The sequence below is a fragment of the Pyxicephalus adspersus genome, chromosome 12, assembly GCF_032062135.1.
Source record: "Pyxicephalus adspersus chromosome 12, UCB_Pads_2.0, whole genome shotgun sequence".
NCBI classification, from domain to species: Eukaryota; Metazoa; Chordata; class Amphibia; order Anura; family Pyxicephalidae; genus Pyxicephalus; species Pyxicephalus adspersus.
This window is the reverse complement of record NC_092869.1, coordinates 6401388-6423431: the sequence shown is the minus strand read 5'-3', so window position 1 is coordinate 6423431 and position 22044 is coordinate 6401388. Positions and strand designations below refer to the sequence as shown.

Here is a 22044-nt window from a genome sequence, read left to right as displayed (position 1 = left end):
TTTGTCTGTTTCTGGAGAGTATGTAGAGTGGGGTTTTAGATACATAGACATGATAGTTCCATAGTAGAGAACCACCACAGTTAGATGAGAACCGCATGTGGAGAAAGCCTTTTGCCTTCCTTGCGAAGAACGGATCCTTAAGATGGTGGAGATAATATAGATATATGAGATTACTGTCAAGAAGAAAGAACACATAGCAACAATTCCAGCTGAAATGTACATACCAATCTCATTAAGGAAAGTATCGCCACAAGACATGCGAAGAAAGGCTGGTACCTCACAGAAGAAGTGGTTGACATGGTTGGACTTGCAGTATGGCAGCCGGAAGATAAAGAAAACATGGATGGCAGAATTAATAAAGCAAATACTCCATGCACTAACTGTTAAACTAGCACACAACATTTTGTTCATGATGGTGTGGTAGTTCAATGGTCTACAGATGGCAGCAAACCTGTCATAAGCCATGATGGCTAGTATAAGACACTCTGTTGCTCCTAAAGCTAAATGAAAAAACATTTGTACTGCACATCCCAACAAAGAGATACTTCTGTCCATGACCAGAGTGTTTATTAGAATTCTTGGTACTGTCGTAGATGAGAAACAAATGTCAATAATAGAGAGGTTCACTAAGAAAAAGTACATCGGAGTCTGTAGCTTTGGGTTGACCTTCACCACAATGATCAGTAGAAGGTTTCCTGACATTGTGATTATGTAGATGTCCAAGAACACAAAGAAACAGATTGGTTGGAGATATGGAACGTTGGATAACCCAAGCAGGATGAACCTTTTTGGAGATGATTGGTTGACCTCTTCCATATGTTTCAATTAATTCACAAAACATGTATTTGTATAGTTTTTTTCTTTAAATTCTGTCCACCCAAAGGTAATACTGTAGCCTGATGGGTGAGTGGTCCTGCCTCCTATATGGTTCACATTTTCCCAAATTAGATTATGTACACAGAATGCAAGGACACAGACTGGTTAAAAATATGGAATGTTAGATAATCAAAGAAGAAAACATTATATTTGTATAATAGGGACCGTTCATAATATTTATGACTGAAGAAAAGTGTTTAAGTATTCAAATACAATGTAGTTTTATTCTTCAATTTGTTTTTTCAAATGGCCAGTACAGTCAAAATTGGCATTTAAAGTGGAGTTTGGGCATCTAGTTTCCTATTTGAATTGGATACTCCAAAGGTGTCATAATTTCTGTTCCTGTTTACATTTTCTGGTTCCATCAACTCCATTTATGTCCTCCATGCCATAAATTTATCCAAAGAAAGATTGTAAGAAGTCTTTTAAAATGACCATAGATGGCTAACCAACACAACAAAAAAAGAACTTAAAAATACCAAAAAGTTTTATGCCAAAGTATTGAATAAAAGTCAGCAAATCACAGATTGTTTCCATTTATTGCTTCATTGTTTTAGTAAAGTTTTATGTTCATGCCAATTACTTATAATGTTGTAGTGGCTCTACACAAAAACAAATGCTTTGTGATCAAAAAAGTGTACAACTAGCAAAAAAGGAATACTAGTTATTTGAAAAATGTCAATTTTTTTTGTAACCCTAAATTGTATATTAAAATGCCGCCAAAACAAAGCCATATCCTGCCCACCTTAAAGCCATGAAGGTAACACATGAAACACCAGGGAAAAAGTGTGATATTTTCAAATTTTTCCTTTTTTAAATTTAAAAAATCACTTGATTGAGTTTGATTATTTTGCCTTTTTTTCCATGTATATACTAATGACCCAACATTTCTCAGTGTTTACCGTCAATTAAAACTAACGGGAGAGGTAAAGATTGGGAGAATAATATTCCTTCATTATATTAGCAAACAAGAAGTGAGCTCTCTTCATATAAAAAATTCTGGTCCCTTAGCTTGGCAACAAAATATGAACTAATTCCCAATTGAATGATCTTGACTCTTTTGTGAATACTCAGTATATGTCTTTACATCTTAGTTAGGAAAGTATTTAACTTTATTTCTTTATTTATGTTTAAGCTTATTTTCACCACAGCAATGCTTTATCATTAAAACTTTACACATATAGGTATAAAAGTTTTCAGTAACAAAATTAGGTCAAATTTTTGAAATCCGTAAAATGCCCCCATGGGCATCATTAAGGTCTTATCTGTGACATCCACTCCTCCAGGAATATTTTCAAGCCTGCTTATGGGAATTTATGCTCATTTAACCAAAATAATATTTGTAAGGTCAAGTATTGTTATTGAAGACTTGCTTGAGAAACTTTTGTTAATGTTGCTCAACTGTAAATAGGAGCAAAATCTAAACTATATTTTATAGTATATTTTATATTTTATACCGGTAGTATAGTAGACACTTCTCATTTGACAATAAATAGGCCAACATTAAAAAATATGTATTAGTAGGGAATGTACTAGTGTTAGTATTTTATTAGTAGGGAAAGTTGGTTATTGGTCAACACGGTTGGCTCAATGGTTAGCACTCTTGCCTTTGCATCACCAGGTCCCATGTATGAATGTCAGCCATGACACTATCTGCAATGAGTTTGTATGTCCTCACTGGGTTTGGGTTTTCTTCAATTGTTCCACATTCTAAAGACATGTAGGTAAGTTAACTGTCTCACCTTAGACTTTGTTAATGACATATGACTATGGTAGATTGTGAGCCCCTTTAGGAGACAGTTAGTCATATGACTATAATATGATAAGCTTGCACAGTTGCATAAAATTTTGTTTTCTAACCACCTTGTAGATTGGTACGCTGTTGTTGTTATTGCTGTTATTTAATTAGTTTTTTGTTTATTGTTTGTTCTTTTCTCTTCTACAGTATCTACCCCTTTGCTTTTTTCTTTTTCTTTCCCTCCTTCCTTCGCCCTCTCCGCCTCCTCCTTATCTTTTGTATTTAGTCTTGTTTCTTGCACCTCCACCCTGGTCCTACCATTCTTTTTAAAAAGTAGTATAAATACATTAACATTGGTATCATATAATGTTATTGTGACTGTATTGATTTATCACTACCATACCTAAAAAATAAGTATTTAAAATAAAAGCATAAAAATAAAAGTAAAATAATAACCTATGGTAAGTCAAAAACTTTTATGTGTAATCCAATTAAAAAAACATATAAAATGGCTGGTATTTTTTTTTTGCCTGGTTGTCAGTTCAGTTTTGCTGCAAGAGGTTAGGAATGCTCCATGACTTGCAGTGAGTTTATTGCAGAGTTGGCATCCTCAATAATTGCACAGGATTACATCATCCATGCCTATTAGGACCAGGTCTGTGATCCAAAAGAGTGGCCTACATCTGAGAGAAGTAACACAGGACACCTCCGGCCTCTCTGTCCCATCCTGACCCAACCAGGAATTATTCAGTTTGTATAGACTATTTGTGTAGCATGAAGTCAAGGAGTTTGGATAAAAATATTGACCGTGCTTACTTTTCTGTTTAATGAAGAATCATTCAGGCCACAAATTAGTAAATAGGCAGATCTAGGATTTTTAATATTATAGTATTTTACACTATTTATCAATCATAGGAAATCTAGATCAGGTCAAAGAGGACCTGAAACGTGTAGATGCCCAAATATATTTATAACTTGCATGGTATTCTTTACATACTTTCAACTGCCCCCCGGTTTTTAATCAAACCTGCTTGATAAATTTTTGTAATTTCCAATTGAAACCTGGTCAAACCCTGTGCCATAATAGGTCACTTATGTTGAACATTTGTTTTTTTTCATCAGAAAATAAATGGAAAATACCAATAGCATGTAATTCAGGTACAATACAGATATGTTTTACTTTGATAAATGTTCACAGAGTAGCAATGCAATATCATGAGCGGCAACCTATGTTTACAACCGTTAACTACACACCCTCCCATGTGTACTATTGAGGACTCTTGCACAATTATATTAAGCATTAAAATATATGTGTTTTTTGTATTTGTTTTCTTTTAACTGTATCTTTAACATCCTTGTTCCTCATACTATAGATGATGGGGTTCAGCATTGGGGTCACTGTTGTATAGAGAATAGACACGGTTTTGTTTGTTTCAGGAGAGTAAGTAGATCGAGGTTTCAGATACATAGACATGATGGCCCCGTAATAGAGAGCCACCACAATTAGGTGGGAAGCACAGACGGAAAAAACTTTGTATCTTCCTTGTGAGGAACTGATCTTCAATGGTGGAGATGGTGGAGACAATGTGAATATATGAGATCAGGGTCAAGCAGAAAGAACACATAGCAATGATCCCTGCTGAGATGTACATGGCTATTTCATTACGTAAAGTGTCTTGGCAGGACATTCGAAGGAAAGGTGGTATCTCACAGAAGAAGTGGTTGACATGGTGAGATTTGCAGTAGGGAAGTTGGAAGGTGAGGAAAACATGGATTGCAGAGTTTATAAAGGAAAGACTCCATGACCCTACAGCTAAACTAACACACAACATCTTGTTCATGATGGTGTTGTAGTGCAATGGTCTACAGATGGCAGCAAACCTGTCGTATGCCATGACGGCTAAAATAAAACACTCCGTTGATCCTAAAGCCAAACTAAAAAACATTTGCAATGCACATGCCAGCAAGGAAATACTTCTGTCCTTGACCACAGTGTTTACAAGAATTTTCGGGACAATGGTAGATGAGAAGCTAATGTCGATAACGGAGAGATTGCTTAGAAAAAAGTACATAGGGGTCTCTAGCTTTGGGTTCATTCTCACCACAATGATCAGTAAAAGGTTTCCTGACAATGTGATTATATACATAAAAAGGAACAGAATGAAGCAGATAGCCTGGAGATACGGGATGTTAAGGATGAACCTTCGGCTGGATGTTTGGTTAACTTCTTCCATTGCTTTCTGACAGAAGAAAATATTTTTATTAATATATATTAATATATTTTATATATATTTTAAATTTAATATTTTTGTGATATTTTAGTTAAAGCCCGGTAGGCTAATTCAACACTTTTTTAACAGGAAATGTTTACTTCCAGATCCCAAGAGCAATGGCAAAGCAAGAACCATATAACGATATAACAATATTAAAGTGTTCAATGTGACCATTAGGAGTAATTTGAGAGTCTTTAAAGCCCACTTCAGTGTTCTAAAAACTAACTATTCTAGGTGTTACCAATCTTTAAGCCAGAATTCCGAAGAAAGGAGTTTTATTGAGAAATGGCATGAAACATTAGTTTGTTTGAGACCTCATTTATTTATTTCTTGCCTATTATACCATCTACCAGGCAATATCTGCTTGTCTTTTGGTCTCAGTATAGATATAATACTTTACTATATATTACATTTTTTACCTAGTTTCAATGTTGTTTGTTGTTGCTTATAGCATGTCTGTAACTTGTCAGCAAAACTGGAATGAATTTCTTTAAAATCATTTGCTATTTGCTAGCAAATGCTTTGAATCCTGAACCAGATCCATTCCAGGTTTGTTGGATCACCCAGTTTCACTGATGAAAGCGTATCCTATCCAGCCTTGGAAAGCTTTATTAAATCAGACCCAATGTGTTTGAAATCATTTTTTTGTGGGCTTATGATGTTCATAGGAACAATTTAATGATTTTTGTAGAATTCCAAAGGTCCATATTTAATATTTTGGTTCCTTAGATTTTTAGGTATTCGTGGAAGGAGAGCTCCAGGCTCATTTGTTTCTGATTCTGGTGCTTAGAGAAATACCAGAAAGATGCAAGTGTAAATACAATTAGAGCTACAATTAAAAAATGAAAATTTGCAAACATGCAGGATTTTCATTATAGATGATGTTCTGTATGCAAAAAACATACTTGCCTACCTGACTGCAATCTTTTTTCACACATTTTGCAGCTCAGTGCACGATCCCCCCTGGCTATCAGAAATGACATAACTCCTGCAGGCATGGGATTTACATCGTTCCAGCCTGGCCAATCAAAATGGATGAGGAGCCAAACTTGGAAAAAGACAAGATGAGGATGATCACCCATGACAGATCAAAAATAGGTAAAAATTGCAAGCACACAGGTAAGTTCTATTATATTGCAGAAGGTACATCGTCTATCTCTTCTGTAATCTAGAATCTGATCACTTTTTTTTTTTTTTGCAATAAAGTCCGTGAATGTTACTCTTCTTTAAAATTAGTTGAGAATGTAAAGTTTCTGGTCCTTCAGTAAGTAAGTAGGCTCAGTAAGTGGCCTTTTATTGTCAGTGTAACGCCCAGGTGGTTATTGTGGTCTCATTTGTGGGTTAATTTCTCATTAATGTGGTCTCATTCGGGTTTTTTATGATTTATTTATTCTTTTTGACATATTTATTTACACTTTATTTACATTTTTTATAATTCAGGTTTAGATTAGGTTAACAAAGTCCTGAAAATTGTAGCTGTTCTTCAAATATGCTTTATATGTATGAATGCAACCCTTTTCTGTAATAGGCTGTATACATTGAACTTTTTTGTTCTTGCATCAGATAAGAAGGGGAATGTGATGTCATTTAAGCAAAATACAAACTTTTTACATATGTTTCACCAAGCCTCCCTTTCTCAATATAATTTGTCTGTATATGTGTTACTTGCCAACAAAAATTATTACTAGTGCTTGGATAATGCAATTTGTACATTACGTTGGGGTGATTGCATCTACAGTATAATAATGATAGACTGACTAGTAAAGTTTTGGATCATCTCATCTGCCAAGTTTGGACTTTGGATTCCCAGATACTTATGTCCAACATTAGCTTCCCATGTATCTCCAGTTTCTCCACTGCTCAAAAGCTGTGGTCCTGTTCACCCCCTCCCTAGTATCTTATTTTTTCCTGTATATTTTCCAAATACCATATGTTTGAATTGTTTGTGGTTATCTTTCAAATGTCTTGTTATCGCTTTGTATTATAATTTTCTTCTTCCCTTGAAAATAATAAAAATTATGGAAACTATTACAATACAATATAATGGCCCCTATGTTTACATCTGTCAACTACGTATACTCCTTCCCAGTTGTAATTTTTGTAGCCCATTTAATAAATATATTGAATATTTTATGTATGTGTTTTATTTAATTGCCTAAACACTGGTTTCAATTCACAGATTAAATATGTGTTTCAGTTTATTTATTGTTAGCAAGCTGTAATTTCTTTGTGTTGCATAAAAAGGGGGTATATATTCTAAAGCAGTGAATGCAACATTTACTAAACATTTCCTGCAGGTAAATCTACCTGGTGCTGTGTTTTAACCACCCGACCGTTAAACCCGACCTTGGTTCGGGTTAAAAAAAATTGCAATTATCAATAAACCCAAACTTTTCTCACTGTATGAAAATACAGTGAGAAAAGTTCGGGTTTATCGATCACTTACCTAGTCTCGCTGTGATCATCCAGCGTTGTGTTCGTGTTCCAGCGTCGTTCTCCAGCGTGGTGTTCCAGTGTCGATCTCCCTGGAGGACGACAAAGTCCTGTATCCAATCCAATACAAAATAATACAAAATATATTTATGTGGTTTTGTCTATAGGTATGTGTAGGACACTAGGGAGGTGTTTTGGAAAAATATATTACTATACAGTATACCGAATTATCGCATTTTCAGTATTTTTTATTTATTTATGTATTCTTGTTTAAGCTGATTTTTTGTTTCTTTTATTTAATTTTATTAAAAGTAATTTTTTTTTTTTACATGATTGTGTGTTTCAAACATTTTTTATATTCATGATATCTACTAGAACCAGACATATTTCTGTAAGTTACAGGTCTACAATTAAAAAAAAAAATTTCATGAAAAACAGTGTAACGCTTTTGGTACAGAAATCTAGACCTCAGTGTAACGCCCAGGTGGTTAAATTACGATTACTACAGTTTAAGGTGTTTTATTATTGAATATGAAATTCACTACTTTATAAATATGCCTTATCAATAGCAGAATGATAATTGAGTGTTTTGATAAACGCGATATGTAAGAAAGCCTTTTACAAACATTAATTGGCAATTTTAAGGTTAAACTTTCTTAAAAGGACAAAGGTAATTAATAAATTATTAACAATAAAACATATATATGGCAATTGCTACTTATGTGACCCTCCTATCATACAATAGAGTCCATAATAAAATTTCTGTTGTAAAGGTCCAAAGAAAGCATGCATGTACGTGTTTCACACCTATTGCTTCTTTAGGATACAATAAACACTTTTTGGATTAACAAACACCCAACAAGTTTATGTTCCTTATAACGGTGTATTTAGCATTTTTGTGTTTGGATAGTGTAAGTGATATTGCAAATCAATATTTTTTTGCCCTACCTTAGCAAGTAGTAGTTTTAAAATATGCATGATGCAAGTCGAAGAATATTTTAGACAACAAGTAGACCAATTGTCTGCTGATAAAATTTTATTATTTTGCTTGTTTTTATTTTCTATATTCTTGAAATTCAAAATAATTTGTTAGTACACACCGACTTCTTTTACTAAAGAAGGTTGGGAAGACAAACTGCATTCTGTGGGCACTGAGGAACAAAGAAAGAATGAAGGTGCTTCCTTATATAACGAACATCTTGTGGTCTCACAGCTTAGAAAGTGTTATGTGCCTAATTTCCTTTGTGGTTGTCTGTAACCACTTATCATCTGGCTCTGCTGCTTGTTAAGTTTTGCAAAGTTTTTAATAAATATAAACGTTATATTCTGCTATGCTTTCATAATGTAAGTTAACCATTGTAACTTTGTTTTGATCATTATCAGCATTATGCACCTTTTGGCAAATTTACAGTTAGAAAGTTAAGTTCAAGTCCCAACCATAACTTTTTTTTATATGTATTTAAATTTAATATTAGAGGAACATAGGGGCACAGATCAAAAGACAACAATAAATTACACTGTTGTCGTAAAAACGCATTAGCAGAGCAATTGCATTCAAAAGAATATAGCAATACAAAAGAGGGATAACAAAAAGCATTTTGGTGTACACATTGGGACATATTAGAATGAGACCAACTTTTGTCTTGGAGCATTGAGGGTAAAGAAGGAAGAAGTGTTGAATGTATGAGCATTCGATAAATGTTAACAAAAAAAGTGCACAACGACTAGTCAACGATGCCGGCGAACGAGGAATCTCACTGGAAATGAACGACCATCCCGGCAGATCTGATTGTGCGACGGTCGTTCTTTATCTATTGTGTGTATGGTCGTTCAGTGATTGTTGATTGTTCTGTGATACACTTTCTCCTGTACACGTCACTTCCTGCATCGTTTGAACGATCGATCAAACCAACGTTCCTAGTGTGTACATTATTGGTGGATTATATGTGAACGATCGTATCGTTAAATCATGTACAGAATTGTGCACAAGACAATCAAAATAATTGTGAATAATCGTGGATCGTTCGTTTTCAAATGGTAATTATTGCATGTGTGTACCTAGCCTTAAGGAATCCCAAACCTCAAAAAAAATATGCGCTGGGTTCTTTATTCATTCCATTAGAAATACAAACATATATGAAACATTTTTCTTGAAACACTCGTAAGGAGGGAGGGTCAGGATATATTCATTTGTGTAAAATAGCTATTTTTGCAGCCAGCAAGACAATGACCAAGAGTTTTCTACTACCCTTTGTGATACAGGAACCCTGCAGATCCAGAGTGTGAGATGGCCCATTGCAGGGTAAAAGAAATTTAGTTCGCTAGGAAAGTCAGAGAATAACGTACAACAGATCGATAAAAGTATTTTATGTTTGGGTAATGGGAGTGAAAAAAATCTGCATCCCGAGCACCACATTTTGGACATTAAAAGGAGGCACTTAGGTCCATGAGGGGAAATGTATGTATAGTGAAAGAGTTCTAAAACTATTTTCCCCTCAAGATCTCCCACACGATTATGGAAATAAGGACTGTTGCCAAGGGCAAGGAAAGGAGGAGAGCAAAGTGTGCTACTTTGGGGAAGCAGTCCAACACTACCCAAATACCCATTCAGTCTTCGGAAGGAGGAGGTTTGGTGATAAGGTCCATAGACAGATGACTTCATGGCTCATTGAGAATAGATAACAGAAAATAAGGACCTGCAGAAGATTTGGTCTTTCAGAGTGTGGTTCAATATTCATTTTATTTTTTGAGTGGAAAAATACTTCATCATACTTTTTTGGGAGGACAGACACCAGGGACAGCAAACTGGGTATGTTTCCACTCAACATGTATTGGTGGGCCACCTATGTTTTATTGTAGTAATTTGTACCATTCAGGACTTAATTAAATCGAATCATTTTGGGGATTTTGAGGTCAAATGGATACAAGGATTCAGCAATAAGATATAAAACCACATTTCCATTTAAATTACTAAAGGTCACCTGTTTCCTTTAGTGCCCCATAGTGAACCTCTGTGTCTGCTAGTGTATCTCCATGAAGTTTTCTTCACTCAGTGGAGTTCAGAATTGTGGACAGCGGAGTCCATGACAACATTTTTCACAAATGAGGATTTTTTTTATTAGAACTTTGAGATGCATGTTACATTGGTTATTGTTTATGCAGAGACATACCAAGCAGTGTTAGAAGTGGCCATCTTTTTTTTATATTGGTCAGTTGTACAATCTCCCTTTTTTTAGCCTACTGTGTATATAAATGTATATATGTATATCAAACATAACATAATTCATTATTTTAAAGAATTTTACTTTTTTCTTCTGTTCTTTTAATAGTTTTCTTGACTTCCTTGTTCCTTATACTATAGATAATAGGGTTCAACATTGGTGTCACTACCGTATATAGGATAGAAACAGTTTTGTCCACTTCTGCGGAGTAAGTAGATCGAGGTCTCAGATACATACATAGGGCAGTCCCATCGTAGATTGCCACCACAGTAAAGTGAGAAGCACATGTGGAGAAAGCTTTGTGTCTTCCTTGTGAGGTCTGGATCTTCAGAATAGATGAGATGATGTAGACATATGAAATAACAGTCAAGAACAAAGTACACAACCCGATGATTCCTGCTGAGATGTACATAGTTATCTCATTACGCAATGTGTCTCGGCAGGATATTCGAAATAGAGGGGGCATCTCACAAAAGAAATGGTTGATGTGGTTAGACTTGCAGAAGGGAAGTTGGAAAGTAAGGGAAGCATGCAGTCAAGAGTTCAGGAAGCATATACTCCAAGATCCAATTGCTAAACCAGCACACAACTTCTTGTTCATAATATTATTGTAGTGTAATGGTCTACAGATGGCAGCAAACCTATCGTAAGCCATGACCGCTAGTAGGATATACTCGGTTGCTCCAAAAGCCAAATGAAAAAACATTTGTGTTGCGCATACCAACAAGGATATATTCTTCTCCTTGACTAGAGTGTTTTTAAGAATCGTGGGAACAATGGTTGATGAGAAACTAATATCATTAATATCATCATTTTCCCTACTACGGTATATATTATATAAATTATAAATTGATGAAAGTCAATCAATCATCGAACCTCTCAGAAACAAAGCCTGCATATACTCCTAAACTAAATCTTAACCCAAACCCTTACAATGCATTAATGGACAAAACTTTTTTTTTTCAACTGAGTAGCAAAGGACTTCTTATGCTTGTTAATCCCCTGTTAGGTAGCTTCACCCTTTCTATTGTTCTGGTATTTTCTCATTCTTTACCAAAAGGGTGTCTATGCATCCACTGTAACCATTTCTTCTTTACTAAACCCTTTCCTTCCTTACTAAAAACTAAGAAAAGAAAAATGTGTCTGTGCATTCAATCCTAATCTTTCAGGTAAATGCAACTCCTTGTTTATTTCGTTATCATAAATTATGAATTTTCTTCAAAAAATAGTATCTGGCATAAATTTGGTATCTTAAGTAATGTAAAAAGTTGATTTTGATCTCAACTTGCTGTGAAGTGGTATTGATATGTCCACAGGTCAGGGGGAAAGGAATATTTTAGATTATATTTTCTGTTAGAAAAAATAGAATTGTTTTTTTTTTTATATTAAATTTTAATTTCGATGACATTCCCAATATTCTTCAGAATACACCAACGTCTTTTAATGCTAATACAGAGGGTATATAAATTTGGAGAATTAGATTTCTTTTATGGATTTAAGTGGTTGCTACAGGTCAACGGATTTCATTATTATATTCCTCCAGTCTTGTGATCCAGATATTCTAGAGCAGGAAGCAGCCATTTGTCTTGTTTGCAGTTAGGCAATGTTGGCTGGTAAAAAGCTGGCCATAAGCCTCCTGATTAGAGCTCACCGTAGCATGTTCAGCCACCCCACGTTATTCACACGTCACCCAATCTGGCACTGCTCCTGAGTGAGATCAGGACGAGTTTCTGTTTTCCTGAAAATGTTACAAAAAAGAAGGGCTGATCCTATTGCACATGCATTTGATCGGCAGTTTTTAAATTAAATTCCAGGAAGGCCCCTTATGATGCATGACCTATTTCAGCCATGCGCAAAGGAGCAGCCTGTAGTCTCCTGGGATATGTGATCTAGGCTGTAGGTTTCCCTTCCAGTCTTTACTGCCGTGGCAGATTATTGACAGTTTTTTTCTGTGAACCTTGCTGCTGGGACGTGACCAGAACTAAGAAAGCCAGTGGGGCAGTAAGGGTTTGCTACAGTATCGGGCATAGTGTACTAATAAACAGCATGACGAATAGGCCCACTGTGCCCCTAAAAAGCCGATGTTCTCAGAAAATCCACTATTCTTCTTGTTACACTGTGTGCTGCAACAATCTTATTATTGTTGAGTGTAAAAAAATAGTAACAGTATTCTTTCATACAAAACTTGTTTTTTTTGGGAGGAAGGACACCAGGAACGGTAAACTTGGTATGTCCCGAGACAAATTTTCTCAGGACGTTTTACTGTAAGCTTAAAGGTCTATGAAAGTTCCTATAGCCAAAAAATAATTGCAGTAGTTCGGAGTTAGGAAGCATTGTTAAAACATTTCTTGTACAGACATAGGACTGCCCCCGAGGAACACTATTTTCTGTAGGTGGAAGTTGAGGCCTGGCATTGTGTTATATATCAGAATGATTAGCCTGAGGAATGTGAAGGTGCAGATAGATTTGGTGGGGGTGTATTAGGTGTATACATTGAAGAGTAGCCATAGAAGAGGAAGGGGGTGGTGATGCAGTAGGTGCCAGATTACCAAATGATAATATCAGATATATGAACACCAAGAGATTGGTAGGCAACACCAGTATTTCCCCAAGGGTGTTTATAACAAAACTTTTGTTGTCTTCATTTTTCTGTCCCCCAATGTGGTCCTGTACCTGTTCATTCACCTGGTTCAAAATTGACATCATGTCATCAGCATCACGCTCCTTGCAAAGGTTTTTTGTAATTTTTGGGACAGACTTCTCTTTACCCTCTTTTGTTCAATTGGTGATTCAGAGGAATGTATAACCATCTATAAGCCATGCACGTAAGATAAATATACATGCAACATAGGCGATGTGGACTTACCTTCATGCTTCTACAGTAGATTTTAGAAATTGAAGCTTCTGAAAAAATCTTGGGCCTTCACTTTGGACAGGATTAACTTCCTTTAGGGCTCTCATGAAAAACATAAGTTAGCAATATCCTTGTCAACTGATAATGAAACATAAATGCATACATTACTGCAGATTTGTTGTACTTTGATCATCTCTATCATTTGTAGATGGTTTGGACCAACCTTAGTGACTTTCTGAATACTCAGCTCTCTGGGTATGCAGTACCGGGTATCCCTTCTGGTGCATTGCTATAGACACTTCTGGGTTTCATCTGAATTGTTAGTGCCAAAACCAAACAGCTTCCCTGATTGCCACCAACTTTAATCGCAAAACATCATGCAGTTTGTCAGTGAAGCAAAGATTCTGCCAAGCCTATTCCTGTTACCAATAGGCCGGTCATACCTGTGCTGCATCTCTACCAGTCCTCTACCAGTACCCCAGTACAGCATCACATGGGGATTCAGTGTTACCAGATACCCCAGTAATACCCGTTAGCCTGGGGGAAACTGCGTTAAAAAAAGAAACATTGAAAAATGGGCATACAGCTTTTGCCAAAATGGCATCTTCTGCTAATATTGGAAATTGGGGAATAGAAAAAACAAAAGGAGCCTTTTGTTAAGATGGCTTTTCTGCTAATAGTAATTGGTTGAAAAGAAAATGAAAATGGGAAATTTTCTACTACCACCATTTAGGGAAATAGATTTTAAAGGGGTATATAGTATTTTTTCAAGGCTACATTTTATTCTACTGCTAGTGATGGAGTTGATACTGGTAGTGTTTGTGCTATATGACATACAAACAGGGTTCCTAAAACAGAAGAACAGAACGTAGTACCGGTAGCAATTTTGCAGATTCTGGGTCAGGGTCAGACAACAAGATGATGGTCTTCTGGACAAGTCAAGGGAACCAGATAAGAGTGATGAGGGGACAGCTGTGGAGATAGGAAGACATAAAGATGCATTATTCTCTGAACTGGGAGAAACACTTTGCCCAGCAAATCTTACCACACTTCTCATCCTTCATCCAGTTCTCAAAAGTAAAAAAAACAAATATTGGTGCTCTTACTGATAATTCTTCTGGTGTTGCTGCTGCTGTTATTTCCTGTGAATGTCTATCCTCATCAGGACAGGAATTTCATGCTACAGATGTATAGTAAGGGACATTTTTGCTGCTCCCACAAAGTCTTCTTCCCTCTTCTTCTCCTTCCGCATTGTGTAGTTGTCAGTCCTCCATTGGAGAATGTTTGGCTAGGAAATAGAAGTACACTCCCAACCAGGTGATGCCATATACCTGAAGGAGTAGCTATGGCCAGGGGAGCTGCTATTACTCAGTAAGATGGTTGGAATAATGACCCCCTACAGTTGTCTCGTCTTTTTCTTCTTCTTCTCCTTCTCCTCTCCTTCTCCTCTTCAAAAGAGCACCATTCTTTACTGACACCAACATGGCTAAGCTGTTTGACTACACAAAAAGAAATATGTATGTTCAACACTGGCATGCCATCCTCCATCTAGTCAGAATAAGGTGAATCTGCCATGCAAATATGCAAGTATAAATTGCGCTCCCCCTGCTACCTCCAAATCGGCAATGTGGTCACTGACAAGAGAACCAATATCATGCTGCACGTGGGCACATTCACTCACTTTACTCAGTTCTCTACTTTGTTGAATCAGGTCTTTACAAAGTGCTTCTCTAGTTTACAAGATGTCTTGGCCAGAAAGTTTTGTGCTAACTTCAGCACATTCTACACTGCAAAAGCTGCACTTGTGGCCTTCAATTCAACGTTACATATGCTAGATCGTCGGTACAAGTGAAGGAAAACTGTAACTGACTATCAATATAGAAGTGTGGATAGAACAGATAGTCTAATTTTATTTAGCATGTCCCACAGTTCCAATTACTTAACTCTCAACCCCAATTGATTACTGGCTTAGGAAACTGTACATTTGGCCAGAACTCTCTGAGTATGGCACCCAGGTGCTGTCTTGTTCACCATTGAGTGTCATGTCAGAGGGACAGACTATTTTCAAATGCTGTACGGTAAAAAAAAGTGACCATATATTCTTATACTGGTCAGTTGTACAACCCCCCCCCCCCCCCCCCCCATTGTATCTTTTTAGCTTTCAGTACAAAACGTTACAACATTTGTTATCCTAAAGGTAACATTTTATTTGTGAGAATTTTATTTCTTGCTTTTGTGGTTTTAAGGGTGTCTTTGACTTCTTTGTTCCGTATACTGTAGATGATAGGATTCAACGTTGGTGTCACTACTGTATAGAGAATGGAAACAGATTTGTCTATTTCTGGAGTGTAAGTAGATCGAGGTCTCAGATACATACACATGACAGTCCCATAGTAGAGAGCCACCACCGTCAGGTGAGAAGCACATGTGGAGAAAGCTTTGTGTCTTCCTTGGGAGGACTTGATCTTCAGAATAGTGGAGATGATGTGTATGTATGAAATCACAGTCAAGCAACAAGCACAAAAACCAATAATTCCTGCTGAGATGTACATGGTGACCTCATTACGCAATGTGTCTCGGCAGGACAGTCGAAAGAGAGGCGGCATCTCACAAAAGAAGTGGTTGACGTGGTGGGACTTGCAGAAAGGGAGTTGGAAGGTGAGGGAAACATGCAGTCCAGAGTTCAGGAAGCACATACTCCATGACCCAATTGCTAAACCAATACACATCTTCTTGCTCATGATGGTGTTGTAATGCAATGGTTTACAGATGGCAGCAAACCTATCGTAAGCCATGACGGCTAGTAGGATACACTCGGTTGCTCCTAGAGCCAAATGAAAGAACATTTGCAGTGCACATCCAAAGAAGGAGATACTTTTGTCCCTGGCAAGAGTGTTTATAAGAATTGTGGGAACGATGGTTGATGAGAAACTAATGTCGATAATGGAAAGGTTACACAAAAAAAAGTACATGGGGGTCTGTAGCTTTGGGTTCATCCCCACCACAATGATGAGTAAAAGGTTTCCTGAAAATGTAATGATGTACATCACTAAGAACAGGAAGAAGCAGAGAGCTTGGAGGGATCGGACATTGGAAAGACCAAGGAGGATGAACTTTTCTGGAGATGTTCTGTTTACTTCTTCCATAATTATTAGTTCATGTCTGATAGAAATAAAAGAAAAAAGGTTGATAAATTATATATCTTTGTTTTTTATTAAAAGGTCAGCTTACCAAAAAGTAATAGGCTACTCTAAGTGTGACATTTTGTTGCTATAATTCCCAGCTAGGACAATTTGGTTGTTCCACCAATATTTGTGTTTTCCAGCTCCTTCTGTTACAGTCTCAATATTATAAAATGAATAAACAATCCATCAGGGGTAGTGAACCTCTCATAATGGGAACAACAGATTTACAGACCTAGGTATTCAGTGCAGAAATAATGTGGTTTACCCATTTACCAAAATCTATACCATTATTCTGGAATGACTAACATAAATATTTTTTTAAATAATTACCTCTGGATTACAAACTTTACCATGTAAATGAAAGAAAATATAACTGTGGGTCTGATCTACTCTAAATAATTCCACCTCTGCTCCCCAAATGGAAAGAACTGTTCATTAAACTGCATACAACCATTCAGAACCAATCAAAGTCTATTTTGTATGATAACCGGAGTTTTATTTATTCTAATGGTTTCATTTTAATAAAAAAGTACTTTTACTCTAAATTAAATATATATATTGTATGCTTTAAATTGTTCCAAGTAAATGGATATCTTTGCAATGTAAGGTGTTGTTGCAAATTCTATATTGTTTTTATCTTGCCTTATTAGGTAATTGTATTACATTTTCTTTATATCCCCAACACTCAATAATACAGAAAGTCTTTTGAGCTTGATGCAGATGACAAGAACAAAAAAAGAGGAAGGTTCTCTCTCATATATAACAAACAGGTTGTGGTTCCCAGTTGGTATTAAAATGTTATTTGCTGAGTTTCCCAGGCTGAATGTTCTCTGGTGTTTTGTGAATAATTACCATCTATTTTTATTATAATATTTTTATAACTCTAACTTTTTTATTCTTTGAGTTTGGGTTATTATCATTATTTCACACCATTAGTAAATTTTACTGTAGGAAAACTTTTCTTCAGTAAGATAGGGGCAAAAACAAGAGAGATACTGTATACAGTCTAATAATAGAATAACGAGAGAAGAAAAGCAAGTATCAAAATTTCAGACAGAGCATAGGGCTGATAGAAAACTTAGGACCTCAGAGAGATTAGCACTTAAATAATTTGTCCTGAAGCAGTGGCAGTCCTGCCCAACCTCAGGGTCCCTCTGGTGATACCCAAGGAGAGTCAACCCCCTAAAATAAATATGAGCATGGACCCCTTTTAGTAACATAAATTGTATGGTCCGGCCGGAGTTGCACACCTGAATTGAGTATATGATGTTCATATGGAAAAAAAGAGTACATGATATATTAAAGGTCTGATGACCCTGAAGTGATGGACAATTCACAAAGGCAGGGGGTAGGTGGCATGGCACCACCTCTATCCAACCCTTCACCACCTGTGCTCTAAAAACAACCAAGATCACTAAATTTACTCAGATACTCAGAGCAGTACAGAGTGAACCTTGTCCATCCACATATATTAAAAATATTTCGATTTTCCATTTTTTCAATAAACCATTTTACGTAAATTTTTAGTGGACAAAGAAAAGTCAAAAAATGGTTAGAAAAAAAGGAAGGAAGAGAATGGTGAAAGGGAAAAGGGGAGGGAGTGAGCATGGAGAGAAAGAAAAAGGGAAAGGGAGAGGCGGGGGAGAAAAGAGAAAGGGGAGGCCTGGGGCATTGGTATGGCCAAGTTCAAGAAAATGTATATATCAACAACTTGGGTATTAATATATGCACTGTGCTGACTTTCATGGCACTTCAACCTTCCCAGTGCATCTGCATTGTAGATTGTGGCAACAATTTTTTTTGGTCTTTTATAGTGCATTGGGCAGTCCATTTGAATAGCAAAATTCATGTTAACATGTGAAAAAACTCACTTAAACAGCCTTTGATGCACAATTTGATTTTGTTTTTTCTTTTACTTTTTGATTCAGTTCTCCCAACTTAAGTCATAGGTTGAACCTGGTGGTCTGAGGCAGGCCCTGACCTTTTACAACAAAGTATTGACCATGAGATCTTTTGGTCTCCAAAAGTCCTGACATTGCCATACTGGGAGCTTTGTGGGTTCCCACCTACATTTTTTGTTCCAGCTACTCCTGATACATTCTTCATAATATAACATTATTATATATTTCAGCAAGAAACCCCCATTATGGGAAAAGTAGGGGAACAGCTCATGTATAGTCAAAGTCAATAAAGGGGCTTTGGTGCCACAAAATACTATGAAACCTAAACATTCAATAATTTTCGGACAAAATATCAAAGTGATATCATCTGATATGTTAGGACTCAGTATGAGTCTGATAGAAAACAATAAAATGATGGTAAAAAAAAGTTGCTAAAAAGTTATCATAGGGTACTTGATGTTGCAAAATAATTGAGTATTTTCTTAAACAATCTTTGCAGCCATGTCTTGCAACAGCTTAGTTGTCTTAAACTTAAAAGTAAGGATTTGCTATGTTTTTTGGAGTATCTAGATATATTATTTGCCTAAACAGACAGTTGTGTGAAATTCTTCTTGAGAAGTAGCAGTTCACTTTCTGTGCCTAGGGACTTCTGTACATTGAGTTTCATAGCTTTAAATCTCCAGTGTGAGAGCCTCTAAGATGATCTTCACTGATGGAGAAGAAGTGGTATCTGAGGTGCAAGGATCTCCCTGATCCTGTATTATTCATTATGTAAATGTTTGTTTCCTCAAGTCCTCCTGCTTAATAGCCTCTCAAGGAACCCTCAGGTTACCAGTCTTCACAGGAGCACAAAAAAAATTAGGCCACATGATCATGCACTTCTGTTTTCCAGGGGGAGGGGGAGTGGCTGATATAATTGGAGGGTGTGCAGACCGAGTGGCGGTAGCACTAGACATGACATAATGTAAAATAAGGATGTAAAGTAAGGAGTGCTGCATAACACAACCTTCACAATAAGCACAATGGGTCCAGTTTGTTAAAGCTCTGCAAGACTGGAGAAGATAGACTATCTTATGTGAACCTGAGTGATCCAGCAAACGTTGAATATGTCTGGTCTAGGATTGAAAGCATTTGCCAAATAATAGAAATCTATTCCAAGTTTGTTGGTTAACCCAAGTTCACCTATGATAGTCTATGGTAGTCTATCTTCTCCAGCCTTGGAGAGCTTTAGTAAATCAGGAGCAATAAGTCAATAATAAAGGTAATTATCAATAAGTCAAAAAGAATCTTTGATCACAATGGAAAATTGCAATAATTTTAACGCCTGAGGCCAATTAATTTAGCTGTCCGGAAGCATGTTAATTAAAGTATTAAAATCTACTTGTTTAGAAATCTTTACAATGACAAAGTTTTAGCCGGCCAATCAAATGATCTTTGATTGGCAGGCAAAGTTGTTTAGGAACATAGAGCATTGATTGCAGAAAAAAAGAGGTCCATTAAGTTGGGTTTTTAATGTTCATTTATTACATAGTTACATAGTAAGTCAGGTTGAAAAAAGTCCATCAAGTTCACCCACTAGGAAAGTAAACATATCACAGGTATAAAACCTTATTGACATAGTTGGTCCAGAGGAAGAAAAAAAACGCTGGTACTATTTGCTCCAACAGGGGAAAAAATTCCTTCTTGATTCCATGAGGAATTCGGATGTTTCCTGGATCCACAGTCACTGTTATTTTTACTTTAAATACCCAGTTATATTATGTGCTTCTAGAAATCATCCGGCTTTTTCTTAAAGCAATCTATAGTAGTTGCTGAAACTACTTCCTGAGGGAGCCCACTTGGCTGCCCAATCAAACAGTACATCCAGGTCTGCTTGTAGATTATAGACATCCTGTATGGACTTAATTCCATTACATAGTTTGGTGTGATCTGCAAACACAGAAATTGTACTTTTTAACCCAAACACTATATCATTTATAAAGATGTTACACAGTAAAATTGTATTTATTACAAGGATGTTAAAACTTGCAAAATGTTTATTGACTTCATGGGCTTGATTTACTAAAGGGATGTGGGCTTTTCTCATACCTTCCAAGGGGCATTTTATTTAGCTTAGCCAATGTGATAAAGCTATGCTGACATCCAACCATTCTTTAAAAAATTCAAGACATTTTTGTGCAATTTTTCTTGAATTCTGTAAAGCCCCCTAGGTTGTTTGCCTCTCTTGCAACCATCTTGCGCTTGTTCCCCACAGCCAATGTTGTAGGAACCATCATGGCTTGTATGTGTTTTCCAAAAGCATTTATGTCTCAATTGTTCCTGAGGAAGCTAACATGCGTCTGCGAAACACATCAAATCTAAATTGAACGCTCATCTTTATCTTAAATGCTTTTTAAAAATTATTGTAAAGTGATACAATAATAAAGTGAATTGTTGCTTTTTAATTGTAAATATATGTTTTATGTAAGAAATGCCTTAATGTCTATTTTTGTTGTTGAGTATCTAAATTGTAAATAGGATATGGCATTCAGCTGAAATAGGTTGGAAAACAGTATTTTAGATTTGTATTTTTTATTTATATTTCCTTGAATGTGATTGAGTATTCTTTGCATCATCATCTCTTGAAAAATGATAATTTACTTTCCGCCTAAATTCCTTTAGTGAATCATCCCCAAAATGTATGCTGGAAATGTGTTCCAAGCATCAACTACTCTACTTAAAATACTTTTTTTATTTCCATGACATACCAAACCTTTTTTATTATTTACCAAGCTATTTTAAGCTTACTGGTCAGGGTTAAAAATTAAAGAAGCAGTTGCAGCGTGGCAACAAAATGGAATTATGTTAGTTTCCCAATTGTCAGTCTCAGGTCTTTTGGGAATATTTAGCAACTATCTTCTCCACTTGTCTTAACATTAAATTCTCTTATGTTTTAATTTATTTTAAATATAGTAGTGTTGTTTTGCTAATTTATTTTACTCATTGTGAGGCTATTTTAGTAATATTCAACAACATTTTACACCTTTAGGGCATTTCCCAGTGGAAATGTAGTTGAAGTTAAAGAAAAAACTCACTTTTGTTAAAATAGCATGAATCCCATATATGCTAAAATATAACACATTCTGAATATAAACCAGGTACGGAAAAATTTACCAGGTAAGGAAAATTTATAAAATGTAATGTAAAAAAACAGTAGAAATACCAATAAAAATAACATGAATAAATATATCCATGGCGTATTTTTATACATTTATTTAGGTTGGGATAAAGGGGGAAAATACAAATAACATTGACATTTTCCCAAAAAGTAAGGTTTTTTGTATGTTTGAGTTGGGTATGGGTCACTTTTTGTTATTTTTGTTCACTCCCAGAAGATGGTGCTGTGTACCCATGGAAGGTGTGTAACAAACTCATCTCTCTGATGGCAAGAATTTGTTAGACACTTTACAAGAGGACATAGAACACATTTATTGTATGGCTCAAACATAAACCAAGATTCTTTTTCTAACAACATTTTGATGGAAAAAAATCTTAGTTTTAACTCAAGTATGTATGGTAATTGC

General features: G+C 35.9%; 2 protein-coding genes and 2 pseudogenes across 2 annotated transcripts; all 4 read right to left on the bottom strand.

Annotated features, from left to right (window-relative positions):
• Positions 1-3: 3 nt before the first annotated feature.
• LOC140342511 (olfactory receptor 5V1-like) lies at positions 4-816 on the bottom strand (the record flags this gene model as incomplete). Its single annotated transcript, XM_072428717.1, has 1 exon — positions 4-816. A coding segment is annotated over exon 1 (813 nt), but the record flags the coding sequence as incomplete, so codon positions are not given.
• Positions 817-3914: 3098 nt separating this feature from the next.
• LOC140342510 (olfactory receptor 8U3-like) lies at positions 3915-4848 on the bottom strand (annotated as a pseudogene).
• Positions 4849-10611: 5763 nt separating this feature from the next.
• Positions 10612-12200, bottom strand: LOC140342509 (olfactory receptor 5AU1-like; annotated as a pseudogene).
• A 3381-nt stretch (positions 12201-15581) lies between these two features.
• LOC140342508 (olfactory receptor 5AR1-like) lies at positions 15582-16541 on the bottom strand. The gene has a single exon (XM_072428715.1). It carries the CDS (start codon positions 16539-16541, stop codon positions 15582-15584), a length of 960 nt encoding a protein of 319 aa, XP_072284816.1.
• Between the last annotated feature and the right edge of the window lie 5503 nt (positions 16542-22044).